A 26,417-nucleotide genomic window follows, 5' to 3' on the forward strand; every position below is an offset into this window, starting at 1 on the left:
ACAATGGCAAATATAAAAGTAAGTGAAGTAATCATTAAGTGTACAACATTTTATTCAAATTTTTGATTAATCAAAGTAGCCATCTTTTGCTGATATAATAGCCAAACACAAATGTGGCATTCTTTCTATAAGGGAAATTAAATATTGGTCAGAAAGATCTTCCCCACAGAATTACAGAAGTTCCCATAAATGTGTTGCACTTGTAGGTTGCTTTCCGTTCACCCTTCTGTCCAGTCTCATGATCGATCTTGTAAATTTCTGTCCTGCTTTATTACTATATGTATATTATATGTATATGCTTATCATCATTTTGGCATCCGATCCAGTAGATGGCACAAATTTGCCTGCTAAGGCTCTCTTTGGAAAAAGCACTTTACTATCTTGTATAAAATGGTGTGTTCTCTTAACTGAAATCAGTGTCTGAGACACTTAAAGAACAACTGGATAAAAGCAAAGCCAAATGTAAGCTCTGCAACTCAGATGCTAATTATTGTAACACAAAAAATTAGAGAAATCATTTGCCCTGACGACACCCATAAATGTAATCTCAGTTGACATCCAAACAAGTAGAGCCTAAACAATCTACACTGGAGACTGTGGGTAGCTCCAAGCTTCAATTTTAATTCACCTCGTGCCTAAAAAAAATAACAGAATCTATAGCAGATTTTATTTGTAAAGAAATTAGACCCTACTCCATTGTTGAAAATGAGGGCTTTTGACAAATGATACAGGTTTTTGAACTGTACTTTGCTATACCAACCAGAAAGCAATTGAGTGGTTATTGTACCAAAGCTTTAGGAAGGTCTTGTGACAGCTGAACAGCCAGGGCTGCTGACTATCACGCCTTAAAAACAACTGGACACTTGTAGCAGATGTGTTGCAGACAAGAACGCTGCCTGCCAGTCACATCAGGAGCAACCTTGCTACCTATGTACAGAGCTGCTGAGAAGACTCTCTGTTGTTCCAAAAACCTTTCTAGCATTCCCAATATGCTGTTCAATTGCTTGGCCGCATCAGTCACAAGTTTGTTTTGCCAAGTCCAGTAAAAGTTGCTTCTCTTTCAGCACGTGGCTAGCTGTACTGCTGCAGTGGAAAAAGCCTTAGCAAGTGGGCAATTGCTGGAATTTTCAGAGCAGCCTGTGATACACAATTGAGCATATACACAAAGCAGCTGACTTGAAGTAGCTCCATAATAGCAGCATTATCAGTCAGAATGGCCCGTTCTTTTTCCTTAACAAGCATCAGCTCTAGATCCTCATTTTAATGCTTCCTTTTTGTCTTAGGACTGTCAGGACACATTTTCATGACTAATTAACGTGACTGTTACAAGTGAGCAACTGATGATATGTGTAACTTGTAGAATTATAGAAAAAAATGAGTCTTCCTGCTGCATTTTGAATGTTGACTAATTCAAGATTATTTTAAACGTCCAATTAGGGAATAAATTTGGCTAACAATTTAGTTCAAGAGTGTCTACATGGAGATTCAAAAGACACGAATAGAATGTTAAATAACATACTTAATATTTAAGCAGCAGTGTTTGGTTATTTTATATTATTATTCGCAGGATGATATACAGTGATCCCTCGCTATATTGCGCTTCGACTTTCGCGGCTTCATTCCATCGCAGATTTTAAATGTAAGCACATCTAAATATATATCACAGATTTTTCGCTGGTTCGCAGATTTCTGTGAACAATGGGTCTTTTAATTTGCTACATGCTTCCTCAGTTGGTTTGCTCAGTTAGATTTCATACAAGGGACGCTATTGGCAGATGGCTGAGAAGCTACCTAATCAGAGCACGTATTTGTGCTTCCCGCGCGGTGCTTGATTGTTTGCTTTTATCTGTCTCTCTCACTCTCTCTGCCTGACGGAGGGGGCGTGAGCAGAGGGGCTGTTTGCACAGAGGATACGGACGCTCCTCTAAAAATGTCGCTTTATTGCAGTGCTTCGGCATACTTAAAAGCACATATTGATTTTTTGATTGTTTGCGTTTCTCTCGAGCTCTCTCTCTGACATTCTCTGCTCCTGACACGCATTCTTTGAACAGGAGGATATGTTTGCATTCTTTTAATTGTGAGAAAGAACTTTAATCTCTGTCTTGTCATGGAGCACAGTTTAAACTTTTGACTAAAGGGTGTTATTTCATGTCTAGATGGCTCTAATAATGTTAACAGTGTGGGAGAGTTTATAAGGGCTTAAAATATATAAAACTAACCATACAAACATATGGTTTCTACTTCGCTGATTTTCATCTATCGCGGGGTGTTCTGGAACACAACCCCCGCGATCGAGGAGGGATTACTGTAGATGTTTTATAAAGTAGATGCTATTGCATTGTGTTAAAACAAGGAGACCCCCTCCCTATAATATGTGTGGACAGATGTGTCAATACATATGTTAGTTAAATTATGATGGATTTTGAATAAAAAGACCATAAAATGAGCAATGAAATGTTGTTCCACTCCTTCCAAATACAGATGGGACATCAGTTCTGTTCTACAGTGTACTATTGTCCAAGTAGTAACAGTCTAAACAGTCTATTCCAGCTCTGCTTTAAGGAGAGACAGAGGGTTTTTAAGTAATTAACAGAAGTTGGAACATGTGTGCAAATTGTTTGCTTCAACTTGCGTGGCTTAATTAACTTTAATTGCTGCAGAACATCTGTAGGCTGTAACCTATTCGTTGTTCCCTGAAGAAGGTCCATTTGTAATATTCAGAAATTTCCTTTTTTAGGTTTTTATTAGCATATACTTTAAATTTAAAGGTCTGGCAGTTTACTTTTTACCTTTTCACCATTTTAGGTCATTCATTGCATTATATTTGAAGAAAAACTGGAAAAACTGAGGTATTCTAAAACTTTTAACTGGCAGTGTATATTTTTGTAATTGATGGTATTTTTAAGCAAAGATTAAATCTTATCAAACTTATTTCATGCAGTCCTTAGCAATTGATGCCATAGCAATATATATAAAATGTTATGCATGCCAAACCCTAATCATTAGTCTTTGTACATGGTACTTAAATGTCTTTAATAAAAGATCTCAATTTGTTATTGAAAAGTTATGTACTGTATAATGGAGTCCATTTGACAATGTAAAATGTGTTGACATCTCACACTTCGCATCAAGTGCTCTTGGTCGATTTACCATTTGAAAACTGGTAATAGTTTTTATATCCATGTTGTGGAATAAAGATCCATAAATAAATTGTAATCACCATTTGAAAATATATTCATGTGATGATTAAGACAATAACACATCTGAGAAGGCAACAGCCAATCCATGAATCACCAGTTCCATGATGTGCTATATACTGGGTCATTTATGCCACATAAACTAACATTAATGTCTTTGGAATATGGGAGAAAACAGAATAGCTTACAAAATCCACACAGGCTGTATTGAAGCTGATAATTGATCTAAGGTCCCTTCAAATAGATACATGTTCATTCACGTTATTGCTAAATCCAGTTTTAGTATTATGGCGAGTCAAAACCCTTTCTTATCAGCATTAGGTGAAAAGTCCCTCACAGTAGACCACATAATAATCACTCATTAATCTAACACATGGGCTTGTGGATTATTTGCAAAATCCACCATCTGTGGCCTGGTGAGAATTTGAACGCAGTCTCTTGAAGATGTGAGAAAGCATTGATAATTGTTGTTCCAAAAATGAGTCAATAATTTATACAGTACCTTCAACAACATGCCCTGTTACAAGGTACTGGCAAGATTCATCGTCATTATCATCTTCATTGTAACCTCCACCAGTTTCACAATTATTTTCCTGGTTTACTCAGGTTAACCTCCAGTTCTAATTTCACCACGTTTCATGGTCCTGGGTATTATTTGGGTTAAGACCCAGTATTTACATATCATCTGGCACCCCAAAAACTGCCCACCCAACCTTGGTTTCTTTGGTCTCCCTCTTGGCCTCATACCATCCTCCTCAGTCTTTGTACTTCTCTTCACCCAATCATTTTCTGCTTTTCACTCCACATAACTAAGACTCCTTGGTCTGTTTTTCCCCAGCACAACACCTATTGCCTCCACCCTAAAATCTGTCTCATAACTCAGCATTTATTTTCTTTTCACTCCATAACACTCTATATATTCACCTGTTCTTTCTCATATCTTTTTGTTCCAGCTTTGCTTTACGTTTCATTTATAATGACCATGTGTTACTGCCATAGAACCCCTCGCACAGTTTTCATTAACTTTATCTTCAATGCCAGAACAACAACATTTATTTATATAGCATTTTTTCATACACAAAGTGTAACTCAGAGTGCTTTACAAAATTAGATAAAAGGAAGTTAATATAAAACATAAACAAGCAAGATTAGGCAATAATACCATGCAGTATATAACAAAGAAAAAAGTAAAGTTGAAAGGCCAGGGGGATAAAAAAAAGTACAATTAGGCTGGAGAAAAAACAAAACAAAATTTGCAGTAGTTCCAAAGAAAAAAAAACTGCCTAGCTCCCACTGTTTAACATAGATGTTCTAAGTCAGTCCTTATGGTTTTCAGGCTTCACATGGAAGAAATTGAAGATGTTGGTGGTCATGTGGACATCTGTGTCACCGGCCCCTCAATCCATAAACAGAGAGGGAAGTATGGTACCTTGATCAGGTAGTGGTGGTGCAGATTGAAGAACCAGAAAAGACAGCAGAGAATAGTACAGTTTAGTAGGGAATTGCAGAACCCAAAAGATAATGATAATTCAATGCCCATGTAAACTAACAGGGATACAACTAAAATGTAGCTATGAAAATGTCATTTTAAAATAACTGGTTTTTAACAGTTTTTAAAAATTGTTCTACAGTATTAACCTGGTGAATTTCTGTTGGTAAAGTATTCACAATCTTAGGTGCATAACAGCAAAAGGCCACCTCACCACTTCTTTTCAGGTTGGCTCTTGGAATTATAAGCAGACCTGCATTTGAAGATCTGAGGTTATGACTTAGAGTGTAAGAAGACAAATATTCCAAAATATAGGACAGGGTGAGATTATTTAAGGCTTTGTAAACTAGTAGTACTTTAATGTCAATTCCAAATGACACTGGTAACCAATGTAACAACACTAAGACTGGTGAGATGTGCTCAGGTTTTCTTTTTCTAGTTAAGATTCTTGCTATTGCATTCTGCACTAATTGTAGCCGATTGATATCTGTCTTAGGTATTTCTGTAAGGAGTGCATTACAGTAATCTAATTGACTTAAAACAAAAGCATGAACTAATTATTCAGCGTCTTGTAGAGTTATAAGAGGTTTAACTTTAACTATATTCTTTATGTGAAAAATATGCAGTCCTAGTAATCTCATTAATATGTGATTTAAAGTTTAGGTCAGAGTTGATAGTTACCCCTAAATTCTTTACCTTTGACTTGACTTTTAAACCGAACAGATCAAGTTTATTTCTAATACCTTTACTATAACCATTTTTGCCAGTCACTAAGATTTCTGTTTTCTCCTTAATTAGTTTGAGAAAGTTGCTGCTTATCCATTCGGAAATACAAATAAGAGAGCCAAGAGCATCAGAGTCAAATTTAGCATATTCATTGAAAAGAGCAGTGGACTCAGAATAGATCCTTGTGCTACACCATGTAAACTATCGTGGATCTCCAAGGTATAATCACCACAATTAACTAAGAATTTTCTACCTGTTAAGTAAGACTGAAACCAATTTAAGACATTGCCAAAGAGGCTCACCCATTGACTTGGTGATTTATAAGAATACTGTGATCAAAGGTGTCAAATGATGCACTCAGGTCTAAGATAACAAGAACAGATATACGGCCTCTGTCCGCATTAACCCACAAGTCATTTACTACTTTAACCAGTGCAATTTCTTTACTGTGATTTGTTCTAAAACAAGACTTCCATAACTAATGATGCATTCACCATGTCAAGTACATTATCAATTAGCACAACAGAGACTGCTTTGAAAAAGTTTGTTGGTATTGGGTCAAGGACACAGGTAGAGGGTTTCAGTTGAGAAATTATTGTACGTAGTTTGGGTAGATGTATTCTGGGGAAATAATTTAACTCTTTAAAATTGAATACTGCAGTTCAGTCAGAATAACTTTGGGAGGATATACTATTTTATTTCTAATGTCATTAATTTTGTGTTTAAAAAATCTAGTGAAAACCTCACAAGTTTTGCTAGTAGTTTTTATAAGGCATTTCATTGAGTGAGCTGGGTTTAGAAAGCAATCAATAGTTCAGAATAAAGATCTTGGATTGCCTGCATTATCATTTAATAATTTTAGAGAAACAGGACTCCCTCTGAAGGCGGATTATCCTGTTATAGTCAGTTATTTTAGCCTTCAGTATTTCATAATGGACTATCAATTTAGTTTTTCTCCATTTACGCTCAATTCTCTGACATGTTCTCTTTAAATAAAGCGCTCTTTGGGTTTTCTAGGGTACAGTAGTCCTGGAGGATTTCAAAACTGTCTTTTCAGGGGCGACCATGTCAGCTGCAGCTCTAACCGTAGCATAAAAACTTTAAACAGTGCTATTAACATTGTTAGCATTGTTGAGTTAATTACTATAAGAAAACTGATTGTTTAGAATATTAGCAAACTTTGAACCTGTGGATCCTTGCTGTTACGGCTGAGCCTGCACTACTATCTGCACTCAGCATGTTACCTAATTATCAGAACTTCCTTGCTTTCTCCAAAAAACCTGTATTGCTGCTATCTAAATTTTCACTTGTTATATCCACAGTCTACACCCCTCACACAGATTCTGCAATTAATGGTCACAATCATTGCCTGCTGATTACCATTTACACCACTACATCATTCATGCACCCTCATGCATTGAACTGAGTTTCTTCTAACATCCGTACTTTACATGCCACATGGCCTTGTACCCACCTCTTGTAGCCGGCTCTTTCACCTCCAACCATCACCTTGGTGTTTCCTGCATTTGCCTTAAGAACTTTAGCTTCCAAACTGGCTTTCTAGTATCTCCTGCTTCAGTCCTGATTTACTTTTTAACATGAATATGAGATTGACGTACAAGAGCTCCCATGGAAATCCTTCATGCACTTCTCAGGTCACCATGTCCATCACTATCCTAAAAAGCAGAAGATTCACTATAGTTCTGAAGGACAGCATTGTGCAATAAGTAAACCTTTTTAATCTTTGAATAAAATGTTTATAATTTGTCAAAGTAGTAATTGATTAGCAAAATAGTTGTTAGTTGCAGCCCCATTCCTAGAATCAGTGAAATGATGGAAGACCTGGTTAGTGGCAGAAGAGATGAAGCAGAGGTAGTTCATGTAAGATGTGAGAGTATAAAGATTATAGCATGGAATATTGCGAGTATGATGAAAAAATCAGGGAAAGTGGACACACAAGCAACGGACAAACAAAGAAGTGACAAACACAAGAAGAGCAGATGTATCTTACCAAAATTAAAGCATAGTATTAAATATTTAAGTTATGCCAAAACAATTATCTGTGCTTCTTCCCTACTGATATGTGGTACATTTTGCTATATTGTGTTAATTGGGATTGGTGATAGATTGTACAAATGTAAGGATTGTAAGGTTAATTAAGTCCTCCAAAAATGTATGTCTCTAAATGTACTCAGAAATCTACAGTAAGTGAACATCTCAAAAGGTAAAAAATGAAAACTGCAAAGGGGCCAAAAAACCCATATATTCAAAGTCTGTGTTTAGATTGTTTTTTTCACCTTCTACATCCCATAGACATGATTGTTTGGTTAATTGGCAGCTTGGAATTGGCATATTCTGTGAGTGTGCTCTGTGATGGACGGGTATCCCATTCAAGATTAGCTGTTGTCATGGCTCAGATACTTGAACTGATATTGCTTGCTATACGGTCAGGATATATATCGGCCACACTGAGTGTGAATTGTTTTAAGTAAGTTTGAAAATGGATAGATTGATGGACTTCTTTCTGATTTACAGGACGGCAATTACAATTCTAATTTATAATAAGTTATATTACTTTCATATGACTAACCACATATAATCCAAGTGAACTGTTCTGATTTTGTGTCCTAAAAGCTAAATCAACTTTCGTTAAAGTGTCCCTTTAATGCTTAAACATACTGCTAACATTGTAGTAAACCAACCTCCTGAAATTTCTGATCATTAATAAAAACAAAATTAAGAAAGAGACTATAAATTGTTTACAAGTTGGGAATTCAGCCATTTTTCTATACCTTATAAATGCATCATCACCTCTCACGGTATTGCTGCAGTAGTCTATGTATATCAAAGTTTAGCACCATTTTTGACAAACTAGCTTACAGTCTTAGTTCATACTTTGTTTTTCTCCTTTATTCACATGTTGAAAGGTAGGAAATACAACATTCTGCTTCACATGTTTTAAATGCATGTAACATAAAGAAGCTGCTCAGGGTCACCTAATGGGAACATTGAAGAAAGAGACTGAAGATGATAAATTTTGTGCTAGCCCAGTGAGGTGGTCTTTAACATTTTACTTTTTTTCTCCAATTCATGTAATGAATTGATTACATGTACAGTAGACCCTCGTTTATCGCGGTTAATCCGTTCATGACTCTGCCACGATAAATAAATTTCCGCGAAGTAGGATTCTTTATTTATAAATTGAATATTTTTGCAGTTAGAGCATAGAAAACCTGTTTACGACCTTCTAAGTACATTTTCTAACATTAATAGAGCCTTCTAGACATGAAATAACACCCTTTAGTCAAAAGTTTAAACTGTGCTCCATGACAAGACAGAGATGACAGTTCCGTCTCACAATTAAAAGAATGCAAACATATCTTCCTTTTCAAAGGAGTGTGCTTCAGGAGCAGAGAATGTCAGAGAGAGAGAGAGAGAGAAAAGCAAACAATCAAAAATCAAAAGGGCTGTTTGGGCTTTTAAGCGGACAAAGCAGCTGCAAGGGAGGCAGCAATGTGAAGGTAGTCTTTCAGCATTTTTTAGAGGAGCGTCCGTATCCTCTAGGGCAGTGTGCGAACACCCCCTCTGCTCACACCCACTCCGTCAGGAGCAGAGAATGTCAGGGAGAGAGAGAGAGACAGAGACAAGCAAACAATCAAAAATCAATAAGTGCTGTTTGGGCTTTCAAGTATGCGAAACACCACATGGGAAGCATATCATATATCATTGAGGAGTTTTATTTAATATGTAATACGTGCTCTGATTGGGTACCTTCTCAGCCATCTGCCAATAGCGTCCCTTGTATGAAATCAACTGGGCAAAGCAACTGAGGAAGCATGTATCATAAATTAAAAGACCCATTGTAAGCAGAAGTCCGTGAACCAGCGAAAAATCTGTGATATATATTTAGATATGCTTACATTTTAAATCCGCGATAGAGTGAAGCCGCGAAAGGTGAAGCGCGATTAGCGAGGGATCACTGTATTGTAATGAATGATTACATTTCTTCAGAAGTTTAGATCATTTTGAAAATGAAAACTTTTTGACAATAAATAGAAATATATTTTAAAAATCCAAACAACAGAGGTATGGCTTGTTATATCTTCACAAAATTCATATTAAATTTAGCTCATCTTCTCTTGCAGTAATTTAAAGTTTGTCAAACTAATTTAACAATTACTTTATATGTTTATTAATTGGTATATGTTGTTTGCTAGGAATTTGCTAAATTAAATTATTTGTATTACATGTCACAATATCTGTACATGACTAACAGACTTGGGTTTGTCTTTTTTATGGTAGGTATTAATTTTCAACATGGATCTTTCCTTCTCTACAAATTTTTTTTTTTTTTAAAGTATTGTATGTTTAGGTTACTTTTGCAGAAATGTTATTTTTCGAAGACACTGAAATGTACCTTGTATTATGGTACTCTTATAGCAGATTGTATTTTCTATATTAGTGCTCTAGTAAGATGTTGAGTGTCACAGTTTTATTATATTCAGACCATCCCCTTAAACACCTTGTATCAGTAGTCTTTAATGTCCATCTTCAAAATTGCGGATTCCTTTCTTAACACACACTGAGAAAATGTGCCCTTCTAAAAAAGATATCGCAGACCAGACAATTAAGTGAAGCTGTGCTTGTTGTCTTCTTGTAACAACCCTATAGTGTAAGAACCCTTAAATAGTTACCACCATCAGCTTTGGCCTCTTAGCAGACATGTCTGTCCCAACACGTGACACAAAATGGCAGAGCAGAAGAGCAGACAAGGTATCTATTCATGGTGTGGGAGGGGACAGTGTGCAGGGAGGGGGTGACGGCAGAATATGACAATGTTGACAGGCCAGCATTTTTTGAGTTAAATCTTTGCAGCTGTCTCTCTCTCTCTCTCTCTCTCTCTTCTCCTCCTCCAAAGTGTGCTCTTATGTTTTGTTTTGTTTTTTTCTCCTCTCTCTCTCTCTGTTGCTTATTCTGTCTCACAACTATTTCGCTTGGGTTATAGAAATTCCAGAATCCCTGCAGCAGCAGTCACACCTTTTGTTTCAGACCTGTGTGACTTAATATTTGTTATGTCTTTTGTCCAGCAAGCGCTGAACATCAGAGGCGTAGATCTGTTCAAGACCTTCCTGCAATTGGGACTGAATCCAGTCAGGTAAGAGAGATTTAAACCTGAAACTAAGGCCAGCTGCATAATGATAACATTATTGTAACATAGAATGTAAATAGATTCATATTTTTATTAATTGTTGCAGTTAATATTTGTTATTCTTTGTTCTTACTAAAACAAGTTATATTTAAATTCTCAAAATGTTTTTTTTTTTAATTGTCCATTTCAAATAGCCCTCGTTATTCTTTTTGACATTGTTTTGTTTGCACAGTAGTGTTATTAAAAATTCCAAAGAATTAAAATTATTTTAATTGTAATGACTGTCTGTATGATCTGTATGTTGCTCTGTTAATACAAGCACGTGAAATCTTCTGGAGTGACAACACTTGTTGCATTCAGGAGTTGCTTAAATGTCTTGGAATGTAGCATCTGTCAAGTTGTATTCAGGAAGGCTGAGAAACCTCTGGGGTCTGGTAGCTGTAGATGAGATTGATGTTGTGCCAAAGCATTAAAAAGCCTCAGGGACAACCTTGAAATATATTACATTCTTTATATGTTTCATCATCCTTTTCGTTTATTGGGTGTGCAGTCTTTAAACTCTTTAACATTACAAGAATATGAGAATGTAGTATTGTGACCATTGGTACTATAGTACATTTTGGCAGCATTTAACAAGCAATACAAGTAGATTTATTCGATCTAACAGAATGGGAATTAAATGTTTTTAAGTATGTACTTAAAATTACATTATTAAAGCAGGTTCATATCTGTTGTTTTCTTGACCATTACAATAAACATTAGGACATTATAGCTGTTGTATATCCAAACCTACCAGATAAGTCAAATTTTATTTCCCATTATTTTCATGATTTTGTTATTTAATTTTTGTTTAGAAAAGACCCTGTAAAGAACTGGTAGTTTCATTATTTAAAATTCTCAAACGTTCTTGATTCAATTCAGGTTACAGGGTACTGGAACCTATCACAGCAGCTTTGAGTGCAAGGCAGGAATCCATCTCGGTCAGAGGAAATTTATATACTGAATTTTGACATGTGCTGGCATGAAAAGTTATGAAAATAGATTCAGCTGTGACTGATATAATCAGAAAAACCATGAAGGTTACTTGGCGGGGTAGGGAGTCCTGGGCTTTTGAATCATTGTTTAGAATCTAGTTGAGCTGAGGGAGTCACAGAATACTATTATGCAGTGTGCAATGTCTAGTAAGTAGACTTTAAATGACCATTTCAGAAGAACAGTAAATTGTCCACAGAATGACAGAAACTGCATCTGTGATTTTTATCTTGTATTTAAACGTCTATGCGTAGAAGTATGTGTGTTGGTCTGTCCAGCCCGGAAGTGCGAGGCCACAGCATGAAGCTCAAAGAAAGTGACTCTGTTGCCAAAGTGAAACTGCTGCTGCTAATACACAAGCAAGGTGAGCACATCGGCAAAACAAAACCTCTGAGGAGGGAAAAACTTGCTTAGTCGCTGATAAACAATGGAGGCGAGCAGGTCGGCAAAATGAATCTGCCAAAGAAAGAGAACCTTGCTTAGCCTCTAATGCACAACCAATGCGATTGATTGATTGAAGTGCCAGAATCCAAGGTCTCTAGGAGCCCGGGCTTTTTACAGCATTATCTGAGATATATGGGTGAAAGGACTGGACCCATGTGGCAACTCTCTTCCTCCATTAAAAAATAGAGGGAATACACAGTGGTCTCATTTTTTGCCCACCACAGTACTTAACTAAAAAAAAAAAAAAAACTTTCCCCAGCTTTCCTCAGTATGCTCACCAAATCCCATTTTCTTTAACTCACCACAGTTTAGTGAATTGTCTCAATCTTCTTGCTCCTCTCCTTTAAGTGTCTACTTGGTTACTATTGAAGCTCTTTAAGGGGTCACTGCCAGCAAAGTCCCAGTGTAACTTAAGGGGGCCAGGTCATCCTTCCATTTACTCCATGAACACCAAGCTAGAACTCTGGTACCTCCCAATGTCCCTACATCCTTAAGCCTTCTGTTGACACCCCAGCTGCATTCTGAAGGGCAGCATTATCCCATATGTTCCTTTCTGAGACCGTATGTCCTGAAGTAGCCAGGAGGCAATGCTACTTGTAACTTTCCCTTGTTGGCCTCACTTGTTTTACAAACTCAGGGTCAGAAAGCCCTGACAGTAGCTGGATTACCTTTTTCCTAGTTTCTGAGCAGTCTCTCTTACTCACACAGCAAGCTATATACTGGCCATGGTCTTCAAATGTTTGGCATGTGCAGGACCTTTCCTGCTCCCAGTCTCAATCTCTCTTTCTCCCTCTCCCTCCCTCCCCCATATCCTGCTGTCTGTGGACCTTGCCCCCCCTATACTGTGCAACCTCTTGCCAGTCACCATCTTATAAAGTTGGATTTGATCAGGCTAATCAACATTCATTAGAACAGTACAATAAAGGAATGCTTTGGAATCATATAATTTGTACAATATCATGTTTATATGTTTTTTCTTGGAGTTGCACCTCCAGGAATGGAAATATTTGAAGTTCCACCAGTCTTACAGTCTTAAACTGTTAAGTACTGAATTCTCAAAAGGCCTAACTCAAAGGAATGCTTCTTATCTCTGACCACTCTGCCTAATACTCTGATTACTGATAGTTTATTGTGTGGTTGTGTGTTTTTTTTTTTTTTAGCTTTTCTTATGCGCATCAAATTATTTTTTAAGGATTTTCTTTTTTTAGTTTAGAAGCGGCATGGTTTGACAAGGAGTAAAATTAAGGAAAGAGAAAAAGAATAGAAAAAATTACTCCAAGTCTACTGTGAAGGTTGAGTGCCTTTATGTTTTATAGGGTCATTACTGTCAGTGTTGCATTCCAGTTTTCATAACTTTAAGCACAGTTCTGCTTCTAGCTTCAGCCTAGTCCTGTATTTATTTTTAAAGGAACGATGAAGGTTACTAAACTTTGGGCATTATAGACCATTAACATTGCTCATTATTATTAATAAATCTAAAATAAATGATAAATACTTAACAATTATTAGTAATAAAATATAAAATTTATCTTCATCGTATTTTTTATTTTGCCTTTGTCAATTTCTTAAACTATTCTAAAAATGATGGTACAAAGAACTAGTTGACCAAAGCTAAAAATCTGGTCATATTGGATGACTAGACCTGAGAGATGGATGTGCTGTGTAACCTGGTCATGCAGCAGGGGCCCCTCAGAAAGACAACACTCACCTAATGACTTTTTCACCAAATCGGTAAATCTTTGTACAGTACATGGAGTCAGACGAGGAGAACAATGTGTGAAAAAGAGGAGTGTAATTTTGCTGGAGGAGTGGTGGAATCAAATCACAACTGAGCATCATGACTTGGGCTCGCCTTCTTCCCTCAATTCTGACCAGGTCTCCCTATCCCTGTCGCTGAGAAGCATCCCCAAGCATGATGCTATCACCGCCATGTTTCGTTGTAGGAATGGTATTTTAGGGTGATAAGCAGTGCCTGGTTATTGCCAGACATAATGCTTGGAATTCTGCCCAAAATGTTCAATTTCTATCTCATCAGACTAGAAAATCTTTTCCTTCATGCTCTCAAAGTCCCTTTAAGCTGTCATATCCCTTTTACTCAAGAGTGGAATCTGGCTAGTCACTCTTCCATAAACATATGACTGATGCAGTGCTACTGAGTTGAGAATCCTTCTGACAGGTTGTCCCATCTTAGCAGAGAGTTTCTGAACATCTGTTAAGGTATTCTTTGGGTCCTTGACCACTAAATCTGACCAAGGCTTTTCTTGCTAGTTTGCTCAGTTTGACCAGACGGTTAACTCTAATGACAGTCCAGGTAGTTCCACAGTTTCACTATTATTGAGGCTATTTTGTTCCTGTGGAAACTCAAAGTTTTAGAATTTGTTTCATACCCTTCGTCTGTTTTATCACTTAACACAAATTGATTGCAGAGATCTAAAGAGAAAAACTTGGACTTCATCGCTTGGTTTTTGCCCTGACACACAGCATGAATTGTATGACCTTATAAACTTTATCCAATTAATTCTGTTTGCCACAGATGTGTCTAAGACTTGATTGGAGTCCATCTTGTAGGTACCTAAAGCAAGCAGGATTCACCTGACCACAATTTGGAGTGCCACAGCAAAGGGCCCAAATACTTAAAGTATATAAATGACAGATTTCCTTTTAATAAATTTTCAAACCTTTGTGAAAGCATGTTTAACTTTATCATTATGGGTTATTGAGTATAGATTGACAAGTAAAAATAACATATCTAGCTATTTAAAAATAAATTTGCAACTATACAATAAAGTGCAGAAAGTAAAGTGGCCTGAATTACTTTCTAAATTCACACATACATTTTCAGGTAGAGGGTACTAGTTTATTCTTAATGAACAATATTATGTCAGGCTATCAAAATAAAGGAAATTACATTAAACCAATCATTTTGTTTCTATATAAGGTAACTCCAAAGAGAAAGATAAAGGAATTCGGATCTACCAGTACTCCACGTACTTCTGGTAGAAAAAGTAACAGTAATTTCCAATGGAACCAGAATCAAGGGCAGAGTCAGAAGATGCTCATTATTGGTTATACAGTGCCCTCAATAATGTTTGGAACAAAGACATATTTTTCTTTGATTTACTCCTCTCTTCACAATTTAAAACTGCAGCAAGCACTTCAGAAGTGATTAAAATGCACATTGCAGACTTTAAGGGTATTTGCAAACATTTTGGTCACACCATGTATAAATTACACTTTTTATATACATGATCTACCGATTTCAGGGCAATCAATTAAAAATGTCTTTGTCACAAACATTATAGAGGGCATAGAGCATCACACATTCTGAGTCTAATTCTGTGTAGGTTTTACTCTCTTACTAGTGCAATTACATGCAATGTCAATTACATTGTCCTTAAATCAAAGTTCTTTTATATTCTTGTTGAGTTTTTTTTTCCTTCTGTACCTTTTTTGCATTTTGTGGATATTGTGGGTATTTTGCTTGTTTGACCCAAATTCTGTTGTAGCTCTTTCATTCCTGCATTCATACTAAAGGCACACAGATTTTATATTAAACAAATGGGTATATACTCTGTATGACTACAGCTGAAAATTAATTATATTTATTTATTTATTGTTTCACTGGTAATTTTAAATCCTGAATAACAGACCCCTTTCACCACATTACGTGGTTCAATTAAACACTTGTGCAGTAAACAATAAAATTTATCAGATCAGATGGTTTGAAATTAAAATCTCCCTGTTTCTTCCAAACAAGAATTGTTTCCGGGGGTATGGTTTTAGTTATACAGGGTGATTTTAAAGAGTCCAATACTTTCAAAAATGTATTAATCAGTTACTAAGTATCATATGAACATGTAGTCTACACCAATTTGTAAAGGTTCTTTCACAGTTTTTTCTTAATCTTACAAGTACTTCTTATGAGCCTTTCTTGTGACGTGGGACACATCAATCTTGTTGTTTAAATCACCATTAGATTAGATTAGATAAACTTTATTAAACCCATGGGGGAATTCAGATGCATACAGCAGCAGAGATATAAAAACAAGGATCCAGAATTATAAAACAAATAATACAGCCAATCAATCAATCAACTGATAAATGAATAAATAAAAAAATATATGTTGTGCAGATATTTGAAAATGAACTTGATTACATCAGGAGGCAGCAATTGCCTAATAGCACTGGGCAGAAAAGACCCCCAGAGGTGGTGCTTAGCACACCATTATGGGAAAAGCCTGTGGCTAAAACTGCTCCAAGAGAGGGCCTCCTGGAGGATGCTATTTGAAGCAAATCACTGTTGATTATTGACATAGTAGCGATGGTGTGCTCCTTCTTTTCATAAAGCAGTACAATCAGAAAAAAAAAATTTATGGTATCTCTAGAAGTTGGTGTATACTATGCGTTCTTATGCTTTACTTATCTCAAGTGGATAATTATGGATTACATAAAATCATGTACAGTTCTGATTTATCTGTATTAAAGATAGCTTTTTGCCAACAACTTTGCTTAGTATGTGTTAAAGAATGTATACTGAATGCTCATTTTTCCATTTCTGGATTTCCAATGGATTTTAGCAGTATTTTTGCAATGGTGTTTATGATGATTATTGTGTGGTTTATGTATTCTCAATGTTTATTTTCTTACAGGGAAGCAGAAGCAGCAGTAGGTCTTCAAGTCCAAGTGTAAGGATGATTACCTCAGAAAAAACTGTGAGGAACATTGGTTTTCCTGATGAGTCATCAGGTACATATAATTATGGAACATGATGGTTTAGCCCAGTGTGTTTATTTGGTAGTACTTATTCCTTTATCTAAATGCAAACTTTTACTCTGTTGGTTATATTCAATGAAGGGGCAGTAATTGATAGCTTTGTGTTTTTTAATAACATAATAATTGGCAAGTGGTTAATATTTTTATCTCTGCTTTCAGTTTTTTTTTTTTAAGTTTAGTTATTGATGCAAAATTCTTCAATAGGGTTCCTCAGTAAAGTATCTTGTATATGAGATTCTAGTTTCTATTTCTTTTGCTTGTACTACAAGATTAAATGGAATGCCTCTTACTCTTTGCCTAATAACTTTTACTGAAGGAAAGTGTTACTAGATTGTGTTGCAAGTGGGTTTCCTTTCAAGTCTCTGAGTCAATGGTGTTTGCAGTGTTTTTATGCACTGTAGTGAATTTGTTTTATTTTCTTCAAACTGAGATGAATGATTGAGAGCACTTTTTTAAAGATTGTGAGGGTGATATGTGATAATCTTTACTCCTCTGTAGTTGTGCCCCTAAATAACTATTTAATGCCAATAATGCAATGTGTTTTACTATGCCGGCAGACATCTCCAATTTCACTGAAGTGGTTGGTAGCCAAGGGTGCAAAAAACAAAAGAATGAAGAATTTGTTACATTGTCTTCATTTCACAATTCGGTTTGCACATCTGTTATCTTGGCTGCACCTTGCTTTGTGAAATTGTCAGAATTTGTACTGTTCATGATATGCTCTAATATGCATTAAAATTTGAAGCGTGAAAGATCTTCTCTCTCAATTCCTAAAGTGCTAGTAGGTTGAATGTAGTCTCCTTAATTGATTATCCACAAATGCCTATTATTTCCTGTAACACATTTTCTGCAACTGTTGCATTGCACCTAGACATTTGTCAATGGTTCATCCTTTCTTAATTAGATTTCTGTTTATTTTTTTCCCCCCGAGTGCAATAAAGTTTAAGGTTTACCTTTATTAGCAGCTGATAAGGTGATTGTTGGAGTCTTATTTAAGAAAAATAATAGACAATTTTGTTATAATATTTAGGTTTTTACTGTAATACAGTAAGTTTATCTTATGCTAGTGCTGACAATGCATTCCTTTCATTAGCAGGCTGATGCCTTTTTGGGGGCCTATAATTAATGAACTTTCATCTAAAATAGTGTAGAAAAGATCTGTGTGGTATCATTTTGAATTAACTATGCAACAGATGAAGTGATTTGAAATGCCCTCGAATAAAACAGTAATTGGTTCTTCTTGAAATTTCATTGCATTATCTAACTTTTCTATATTTTGAGTCAAGAGAAAGGTTTCACTTATCCTGTATTTATTAGTTGGAGAAAACAGGCCTTAGATTGTCCTGTAATAATTCAAAGATACATCAGGATCAAAGATAATGTTTTTGAATTGCATGTATATTCAGCATAAATAATGTTTAAACTGTTTAAGTTAAACTATGACAGTGTCTTACTACTGTCCGTAGTTTTTCCATTTATCAATAGAATATATGTCTTTGCATTTTTAAAGTACAAATAGTTAAACCTCACCTAATGTTTTAACTCAATGAGGCAATACATTAAATAATTGACAAACTTTTCATTGATAAATGCAAGTGCATTTCATATGCACTGAAGTAAAAATGAGTATATTTTTTCAAATAAGTATCCAGCCATAACTGTGCTGCTACAATGCCCTGTAGAACAACATATAGTGTAAGAGCCAATCTTAGAAAGTTGATGCTTTAAGTTAAATTCATATTAGTCATAGACAATGGTTATAGCCTTTTAACCCCCTTTAAGTTAATAAGAGAGAGAACTTTCTTGCTGTAACTAAGATACAGTGTGTTAATTAAGTCAGTTGTTGTTTAGAATAGGTCCAAGCACTTGCAGGGACTGAAAGACCCGTTTACAGCATGAAAATGGAATAGGCATACAGTTTTCTGACCATTTAGAAATGGTTCAGCCATATATGAGAACTTAAAGAAACAAACAAGATACAAGTCTTAAATAGAACTTTTCTTTTCTTGCTATACCAATCTTTTCGTTATTTTGTGTGAACTGTTTTACTCTGAATTTTTGCTAAAGTTTTTAAACAAAGATATTTTGTCTGTGGACTCATTTCAATGCAAGCTATTGCTGAATCCCATTTTGCAAACCAGAGCTGCTGATCTTTGGTAATTTTTGGTAAACACAGCTACTGTACATGTAGTATTTAACTTTAGAATGCAAAAGATGGAGTGCTTTGATCATATTTTTGTATAGAACATGGTGTAGTACAAACACTATAATAAGTAAGGTAACCCGATTCTTCATGAAACCATATACAGAAGGGATATGGTGCTCAATTGCAAGTTTCTTAATGATTTATTCATGTAATGATCTTTTTCATGTATAGAATTTGCTGCCATATCTTTCATTTGTGTGGATTACACATAGAAAAACTGCATAAAAATTGACAAAGGTTCCAAATAGCCACATAAATGATATGGGTTTGTGTAGTGTACTGAAGAATGTCATATAGTATCTGGTTTGTTGTATCTGTGTGCTTGATAACAGACTTGTTTATGCCTCCATAATAAAAAAAAATTGATCACAAAAACAAAAAATTATATAGGCAAGTTTATTAGTTCATGTTAGGCAACTTGGTATGTATGTCAAACCAACAATGATAGCAAAAATATAAGCAGACTGGATGCAAACCACAAACTGTAAAATTTTATATCCAGACTAGTCAGTAGTATTACTGGCAGGTTCAATGAAAGCAGTAGAATTTAAGCATGTTCTTTTTTTCTGGATTTGGTTGTTCTGTGTATTTTTCACTTGAAGAGAACTTTTACAGTGTATATATGGGGCTAAGAAGGCCATCCATGACTGGTCAGATCTTATAATTTTTAAGTACACATTAAACTGCCACATGCATGAGTTGCCTAGAGCAGTGCCTAGATGAAATAATAGTGCATTTTCAAATTAGTCATATGAGGAAAATATTTTTAAAATATGTGTTGGATCATAAATAGTGTCAGTCAGTGAAATTTGCAAAAGCTCTTTTCAAAGCGAATGTGTTGTGTTTGCTAATGAGCTTGTTATCAAATATTTTCCTGGAAATTCACTGTGCTGTGGGCTTAGACAAACGTTTTTCCCAGCACCTCATGAGGCCAGCGAGACATAGCAGCACTGTAGCAGCCATACACAGAACATTTACACATGCACCCTATAAGCATACTCCATGTGTGATGTCACTACTCCAGCCCAATTTCCACCCTTGCATGTGTTTAAAAAAAAAAAAAAACAGCAGTATTTTTATTTCACTGGTACATCAGCTAATCATAATGAGACTATTATGAAAATGCTTTCTTGCTCTGTATAGATTCATTGTATGTTGTATTTTCACTACTGGATTAAGCATGTTATGCTCCTTGCTATATAGTAGATAGCTACAGCTCCCCTGAGTGTATAAATCTTATTCTTTGCATTATAGGCTATCTTTCTAATGGAAGTAAACAGTACAGAGGGTCTGCACAGTGCAGGGATATTTAAAAGACTATTGTACCATTATGATATGTTCGAAATTAGTTCAGTTCCTCCTTCACCATTTCCTTCAATGCATTTTTCTGGGTTTAGACAAAGTTCCTGAACATTTCCACTATTTTGCTGAACTCGCAGCAAAACGAACTCCATGTGGTTCTCTAATTACAAGTTGTGTATATTGAGGCAGATAAAGTGAATTCTTCTAAGAAAAGTGGTTCATCATACAAGCCTAATAACACATAAAATATGTAGTAATAAAACACAATACATCTTGCCATATGTACATGGATAAAAAATATATGTGTAAATGTATTCAAATGTACTGTACAAATCTTCAAATACATTCTTACAGATTTTTTTTTTAACTTTTTATTCTGTCACAGGATATGACAGGAGTATGGAAAGTTTTTGTTTACCTGCTCCCTATTATGTTTGACAGAAGGGCTATGCTACACATTATTTTTATCATATCCACATTTGATTATACCTGGAACTTGCAATTGCTGAGTTTAATTTCTGACATTTCTTCAAAATATATTTATGTATTAAAAAATAAGTTGCATTTTAGGATTTTAATTACATTAAAAATAAGCCTGAATTATGAGAGCGTTGTTTTAACAATGAGTTTTTAACAGTAAAAAGTATGTGTGTTGCAGCTATCAAAGTAAATTCTGTTGATAAAATCAGAAGTATAAAAACAATGATAAGTTTATAAACTTTAATTAAACAAGGTTAATACACGTGTTGGAAGGCAAGGTTTGCCAAGGCTAAGATTCACCTTGGTAAATGAGTATTCTGATATACAAGCAGAAAGATAAAAATGTAAAATGATCCTGCTGTAATGTTATCCCAACACCCAATCGCCACATTAAATGACTCTTACATTGAATGTTTAATATAAATAAGAAAACATTAGAATCTGACTTTAAATCATGTAACTTTGACACCTGTTTTAGACTCTACACCCAAAATAACACACTCAGGCACAGCTCTTTTACCTGTCGAAAGATTTATTAAATGAACAAAACACAGAAACATATAGATTTACAAACAATCAACATATAGATAACACAAGACACTGTCCCGATTTTAAAGAGTTACTTTCCCAAATACTGCACAATCTTCTAAATCCAGCTTTTTCTCTTTGCCTGTGGTTTAAGTTCTCATTAATGTTTACCTCTAAACAAATAAACATGGATTACCACTTTACCCAGTATCCCTTAATTCAACATACTTTGGCACCTTTACTTTAAATTTTGCCACCTGTATTGCCTTTCCATGGTGGCATCAAAAGTCCAAATTCACTGGTCTGCAGTCACATTTATTCATTTATAATTAAAAAGAAAAATGAAATGCAAATGCACAGATGCAAATAAGCATACACTAAAACATACACAAACAAAATATGTATATATTTTAACTCTCTAAGTAGTTTTTGTTGTACTGCACTCTAGAATAACAAGCTGAATTAACCCAAAAGAAATAAATTCAGTAGTGAAGTTTTGCAGTTAGCTCAAGCTCATTTTGTCGAAATACAAATAAATTGTCAAACTAGCAATGGGTTCTATGAGAGCAGGTGTAAAGCGTGATTATTATGGTATTCATTGTGCAGTTACACAAATTTAAGCATTATTTTAATTAGATATTTAGATTTGAAAAACTGAATTTGATTTCTAATGTTTTCCACTGAGATCTGAACATGACTTATAGATCTTTAACGTAAGTTAATAGATCAGAATTGTGATATCAAGTATATGCGTGTTTGGGATGATTAATTTCCAAAATTTTAATCCGGCACCAGTTCAGTACAGGACCACAAATTACTTCAAAGGTTGATAATATTTGCATGGAATAAAGCACACATCCTCCATCTGTTCAGTACACACATGACATTCCTTGCCTATAGAAAGGCAAACAGTAATACTAAAGACCTCAGCCATCCTGCAGAGTTACAGGTTAGAACACTGCTATATTGCCACTTATACAGACAAATTCATGGGTGGGTGTTTTCCATCTGTCCTCTGGTGCAGTATTTAATGTATGGTGCTGAATTAATTATTTATTGCTGGTATTGTACTGTTGATACTAGTCTGGAGAAACAAAGTAATTCCATTGTATTTTGCGCACATTACAATAAAGTTTAACTTGAACTTGAGATGGCTTGAGAATCTTTTTTCCTTTCTTTAGAACCAATTAAAAAAGAAGACAAAATAGTAATTATTGTGATATACAAGTATGGCAAACAATAAGTGATGCTTTTAAAATAATTGTAAATTTTCTTAATCTGAAGGAAATTTAGGTAATTACGAAATGCACCCAAAAGCTTGTAGCATTGTGCCTTAAAAATAATTTGATTAGAAGTTACTGCTCTTTAAGAACAAATGTAATTGTGCAGGATTTTAGTTTTTTCTTTATTGATTTTTTTTATTATTTTTAAAAGTAATAATAGTTTGTACACAACCAATTCTTCACAGTGCCAATATTAGTGCAACCACAATCCTAGGCTTTAACCATGTTGCCCTAAACTGAACCTGAACTGTTGCTGTTTTACAGAGTAGAAATATTTCCTTTACTGGCCTGATCGATAAAGTATTTGAATGGACAGAAAGACTAGGGAAACTTACATACATCAGTGATGTAGCATGCATAAAAATATCTTTGGCTAAAGAGTACTTTGTGACATAAATATTACAGTTTATAAAGCTATCAAAAAAAAAATTTTTTCCCTTTCAAATTTAGTATAATTGTACTTTTTCATGCCTAATTTTTCCTTGATTCCTTTTTTTACTTTTATATGAATAGTGTCTATGTTATGTATTTTTAATGAATGTTGAAGGTCTAAATGTTTTTAGAAGGCCTAATTAAAGTCAGTGTGGTGGTTTAGTTTTATATTGTAATTATTAACTTGTGTTAAAAAAATGTTACATTGCACATTTAATTATGAAATGATGTTAGTCTTGCATGTTATTTTTGAAATATAAAGTGAATTTTCTTCATCTGTATCTTTTTCCCCTCAGATACTAATGGTTCTGATAATTCTATTCCTATGGCATATCTCACACTGGATCACCAATTACAGGTATTTTGTATGTTTTAATTTTTAAGAAGAATGTGCTTTTTGCCTTAATTCTACACATTAAAAAATTTGTACTGATTGAGTTTTAACCTTTTTATTTTAGATAAGTACATAAGATACACTTCTATACCTTTATGCTTATAGCAGCAAAATATTTTACACTACATTAATCTTGACAAATTCTACCTGGTGCTGAAAGTACTTTAATAAATATCAAGTAAACCATTTCAGAATTCTGCCACACAATCCATTAGAACATCAGAACAATGATGATGAAAATAGGCCAGTCACCTCTGCCTAGTCTTTCAATCTTAATTCAGAAAACTTTTGCAAAATAATATCAAGCTGAATCCTCAAAGTACCACTCTCTAGCACAATACTTATTCCAGGTAGCTGCTATTCTGTGGTTTTAACATTTGTGAAAAGTTTGCTCTTAACCAGTTTTCATTTATATAACTGTTTTCTTGTTCAGTAACTCATTTTAAACTAACAACTATGATCCATCTTTCCAATTTCTTTCATAAGTTAGAACACTTCAATCACATCATCTCTTAATCTCCATTTTTGCATATGATTATTGTGCTGGATAGAAGATTGCCATTCCATGTAGTTTATTATCATCTGCAGACTTTACCAGCTTTTTATTATCTTCATAAATGTTTTCTCAAACTACAGTCAGATTTTCTGTTTACTTATTCAAATTAACCCCCTGTACACAGTATACTGCCTACATAAAATAATATACCACACAGGGAAGATATTCTACCGTTATACTTATAGACGTTCACTATATTATTGATACAATACTAAGAAGCTGATATTTGGAGCACATTTTAGATCAGAGACAGAAGAAACTTAGTTTGAAGTTGAATTCCAATATAAGCATAGATTATTCATATATTTATATTTTTATATATATATATATATTTCTACTGTGCTTATTTGACCAACTATTTATTTTCTGTAATGTGATTTTTTATTTTATTGGAAACCATTAATGTGTTTTGGTAGTGATAAGACAAATGTATTGAAGTCAGGTACTGATTAAGTATCCCAAGAATTGAACTTGTATTAGGTCATGTTCAAATGTAACCTTTGATGTTATGTTTATTTGTATACTACATTTTGATAAATCACAAATTTTGTGTCAGAATAACAATGAAATTCATTCTTTGCATGTTAAAAGTTTGAAATGATGGGGTTAATACTATCATTAAATACTATATAAATTCAATCTTGTAAATTTGTATGGAAAATAAGTATTATATAAGGTTCTGTTCATGCTCCATTACTGTATAATTTTTAGGTTGGTCATATTCTGGTCTATCCAGTAGTTAGTATGAGTGATTGAGGTAATATTAAATATAACACCTGATATTAAACAAATTAGAAATTATAACTATTTCCCTTGATGTGACAAATCCAGCAATATGAGTACCAGCTTTTTGGAACTGTTTGTCTCCATATTTAAGTTTATTTTAAAATTCTCAGTCAGAGGACTGTTGCAAATTACACTGCACAAAAATATTTTTCAAGGGCATTGAAATTTGAGAATATTAATTTAATTAAGTTCAGATTATTGTAAATTGAGAAATGATGCTATATAAAATTCAATATGTAAATATAGCTCTTCTTTGGCAAAGCTGCTGACACATTTTGACACTTGAATGTTATTTTTAAAAGGTTGCTTGCTGATATAAATATATGTTCATAATAGAACAGAAGACTCTAGTCTGCAGTATTAATTAATAAAAACATGTGGGTTTATTTTCAGCCACTTGCTCCTTGTCCAAACTCCAAAGAATCTATGGCAGTGTTTGAACAACACTGTAAAATGGCTCAAGAATACCTGAAAGTACAGACGGAAATTGCATTACTGCTTCAGAGAAAGTATGTATGATCATATATGTGTATTATTATGATTATTTTATCTAAAATTTGTTTCATGTCAATTATATGTTTGTGTTTGAGGACCAATAATATGCCATTCTTTACTTCGGAGTGCTTCTAAAATTTGAAGAAATCAAATAAATGGGAAAATGCATGTAAAATATATTTTTGCTGTCATGTTTGAAAAAGTGAATATAGTCACCCATGACAGGGTAGTCAAACTCAACTTTATTGAGGGGCAAAAAAATAACACTTTATATATTCAATTCAATCAAGTTCATTTTTTTAAATTGAATTTCTACATTAACAAAGCAAGCTATTATTTTTTGGTTAATGTGGAATTATTAAATTATTAAACTAAGTTTGATTTTTTTTATATATAAATAGAATGTACCAAACATTCATGTATGTTTCATAAGTGTCATTTAGTTTTCTTTTTTTTAACTTCGTTTTTACAGTTTTCATTCTCCATTATTTACTAAGAGTGTGTTGGTAGGGCTGACACTAAAGTTATTGCAGCATTTAGTGTTGTGAAGTTTGTGGGAACAAATATTTGTAGCCACGAGGAATCGGCAAAGGACTGAGTTTGAGAGCTGCTGCAAAAGTAAAGAAATGTAAACATAATTAAATAGATAATTAAGAGAGAGTTCCAATCATGCAGTGATCAAAAAAACAGTCATGATTATGAGCAGTATACTGCATTTACTATATGGATATAAACAGTAAACACTTAAAATTCCTTTGTTTGTACTACTATTATATTCAACTGGAACAGTTAAAGACCAGTATTTGGCTAAGCTGATTATACTGGCTTAGTAGCCATTATTTTCAATTAAATATTAATAAGCAATTTGTTATGGTGTTTTTTTTATTTATAGATCCAGTCAATTAAAGGTTGCAGATTGTTAAGTGTCAGAGTATTTTAATTTTGGGATATTCGGTAAAAAAAAAACAAATGAGGTTTATCAGAAATGTATAATAATAAATGGATTCTAAAATTTTTCTTTTATGTTATTTTTACAGACATTCTGTATTTTCAGTCAGCATCATTGTGAGTCAATGGAAATATCACATTTTTCTATAAAATATTCTTTTACATTGAAACAATTAATTGAGACTGGCAATACCAGC

General features: G+C 34.3%; 1 protein-coding gene across 3 annotated transcripts in view; it reads left to right on the forward strand.

Moving 5' to 3' along the window:
• Positions 1-26,417, forward strand: part of map3k7 (mitogen-activated protein kinase kinase kinase 7) — a 117,697-nt gene that overhangs the window by 84,179 nt on the left and 7,101 nt on the right. For all 3 annotated transcript variants that reach the window (XM_039747977.1, XM_039747978.1, XM_039747979.1), the window contains 4 exons: positions 10,500-10,567; positions 16,687-16,783; positions 23,338-23,399; positions 25,171-25,286. In XM_039747977.1, the coding sequence (XP_039603911.1) occupies positions 10,500-10,567; positions 16,687-16,783; positions 23,338-23,399; positions 25,171-25,286 (343 nt within the window). The remainder of the gene's footprint in view (positions 1-10,499; positions 10,568-16,686; positions 16,784-23,337; positions 23,400-25,170; positions 25,287-26,417) is intronic.

The sequence above is a fragment of the Polypterus senegalus genome, chromosome 3 (genome assembly GCF_016835505.1).
Source record: "Polypterus senegalus isolate Bchr_013 chromosome 3, ASM1683550v1, whole genome shotgun sequence".
In the NCBI taxonomy this organism is placed as follows: Eukaryota; Metazoa; Chordata; class Cladistia; order Polypteriformes; family Polypteridae; genus Polypterus; species Polypterus senegalus.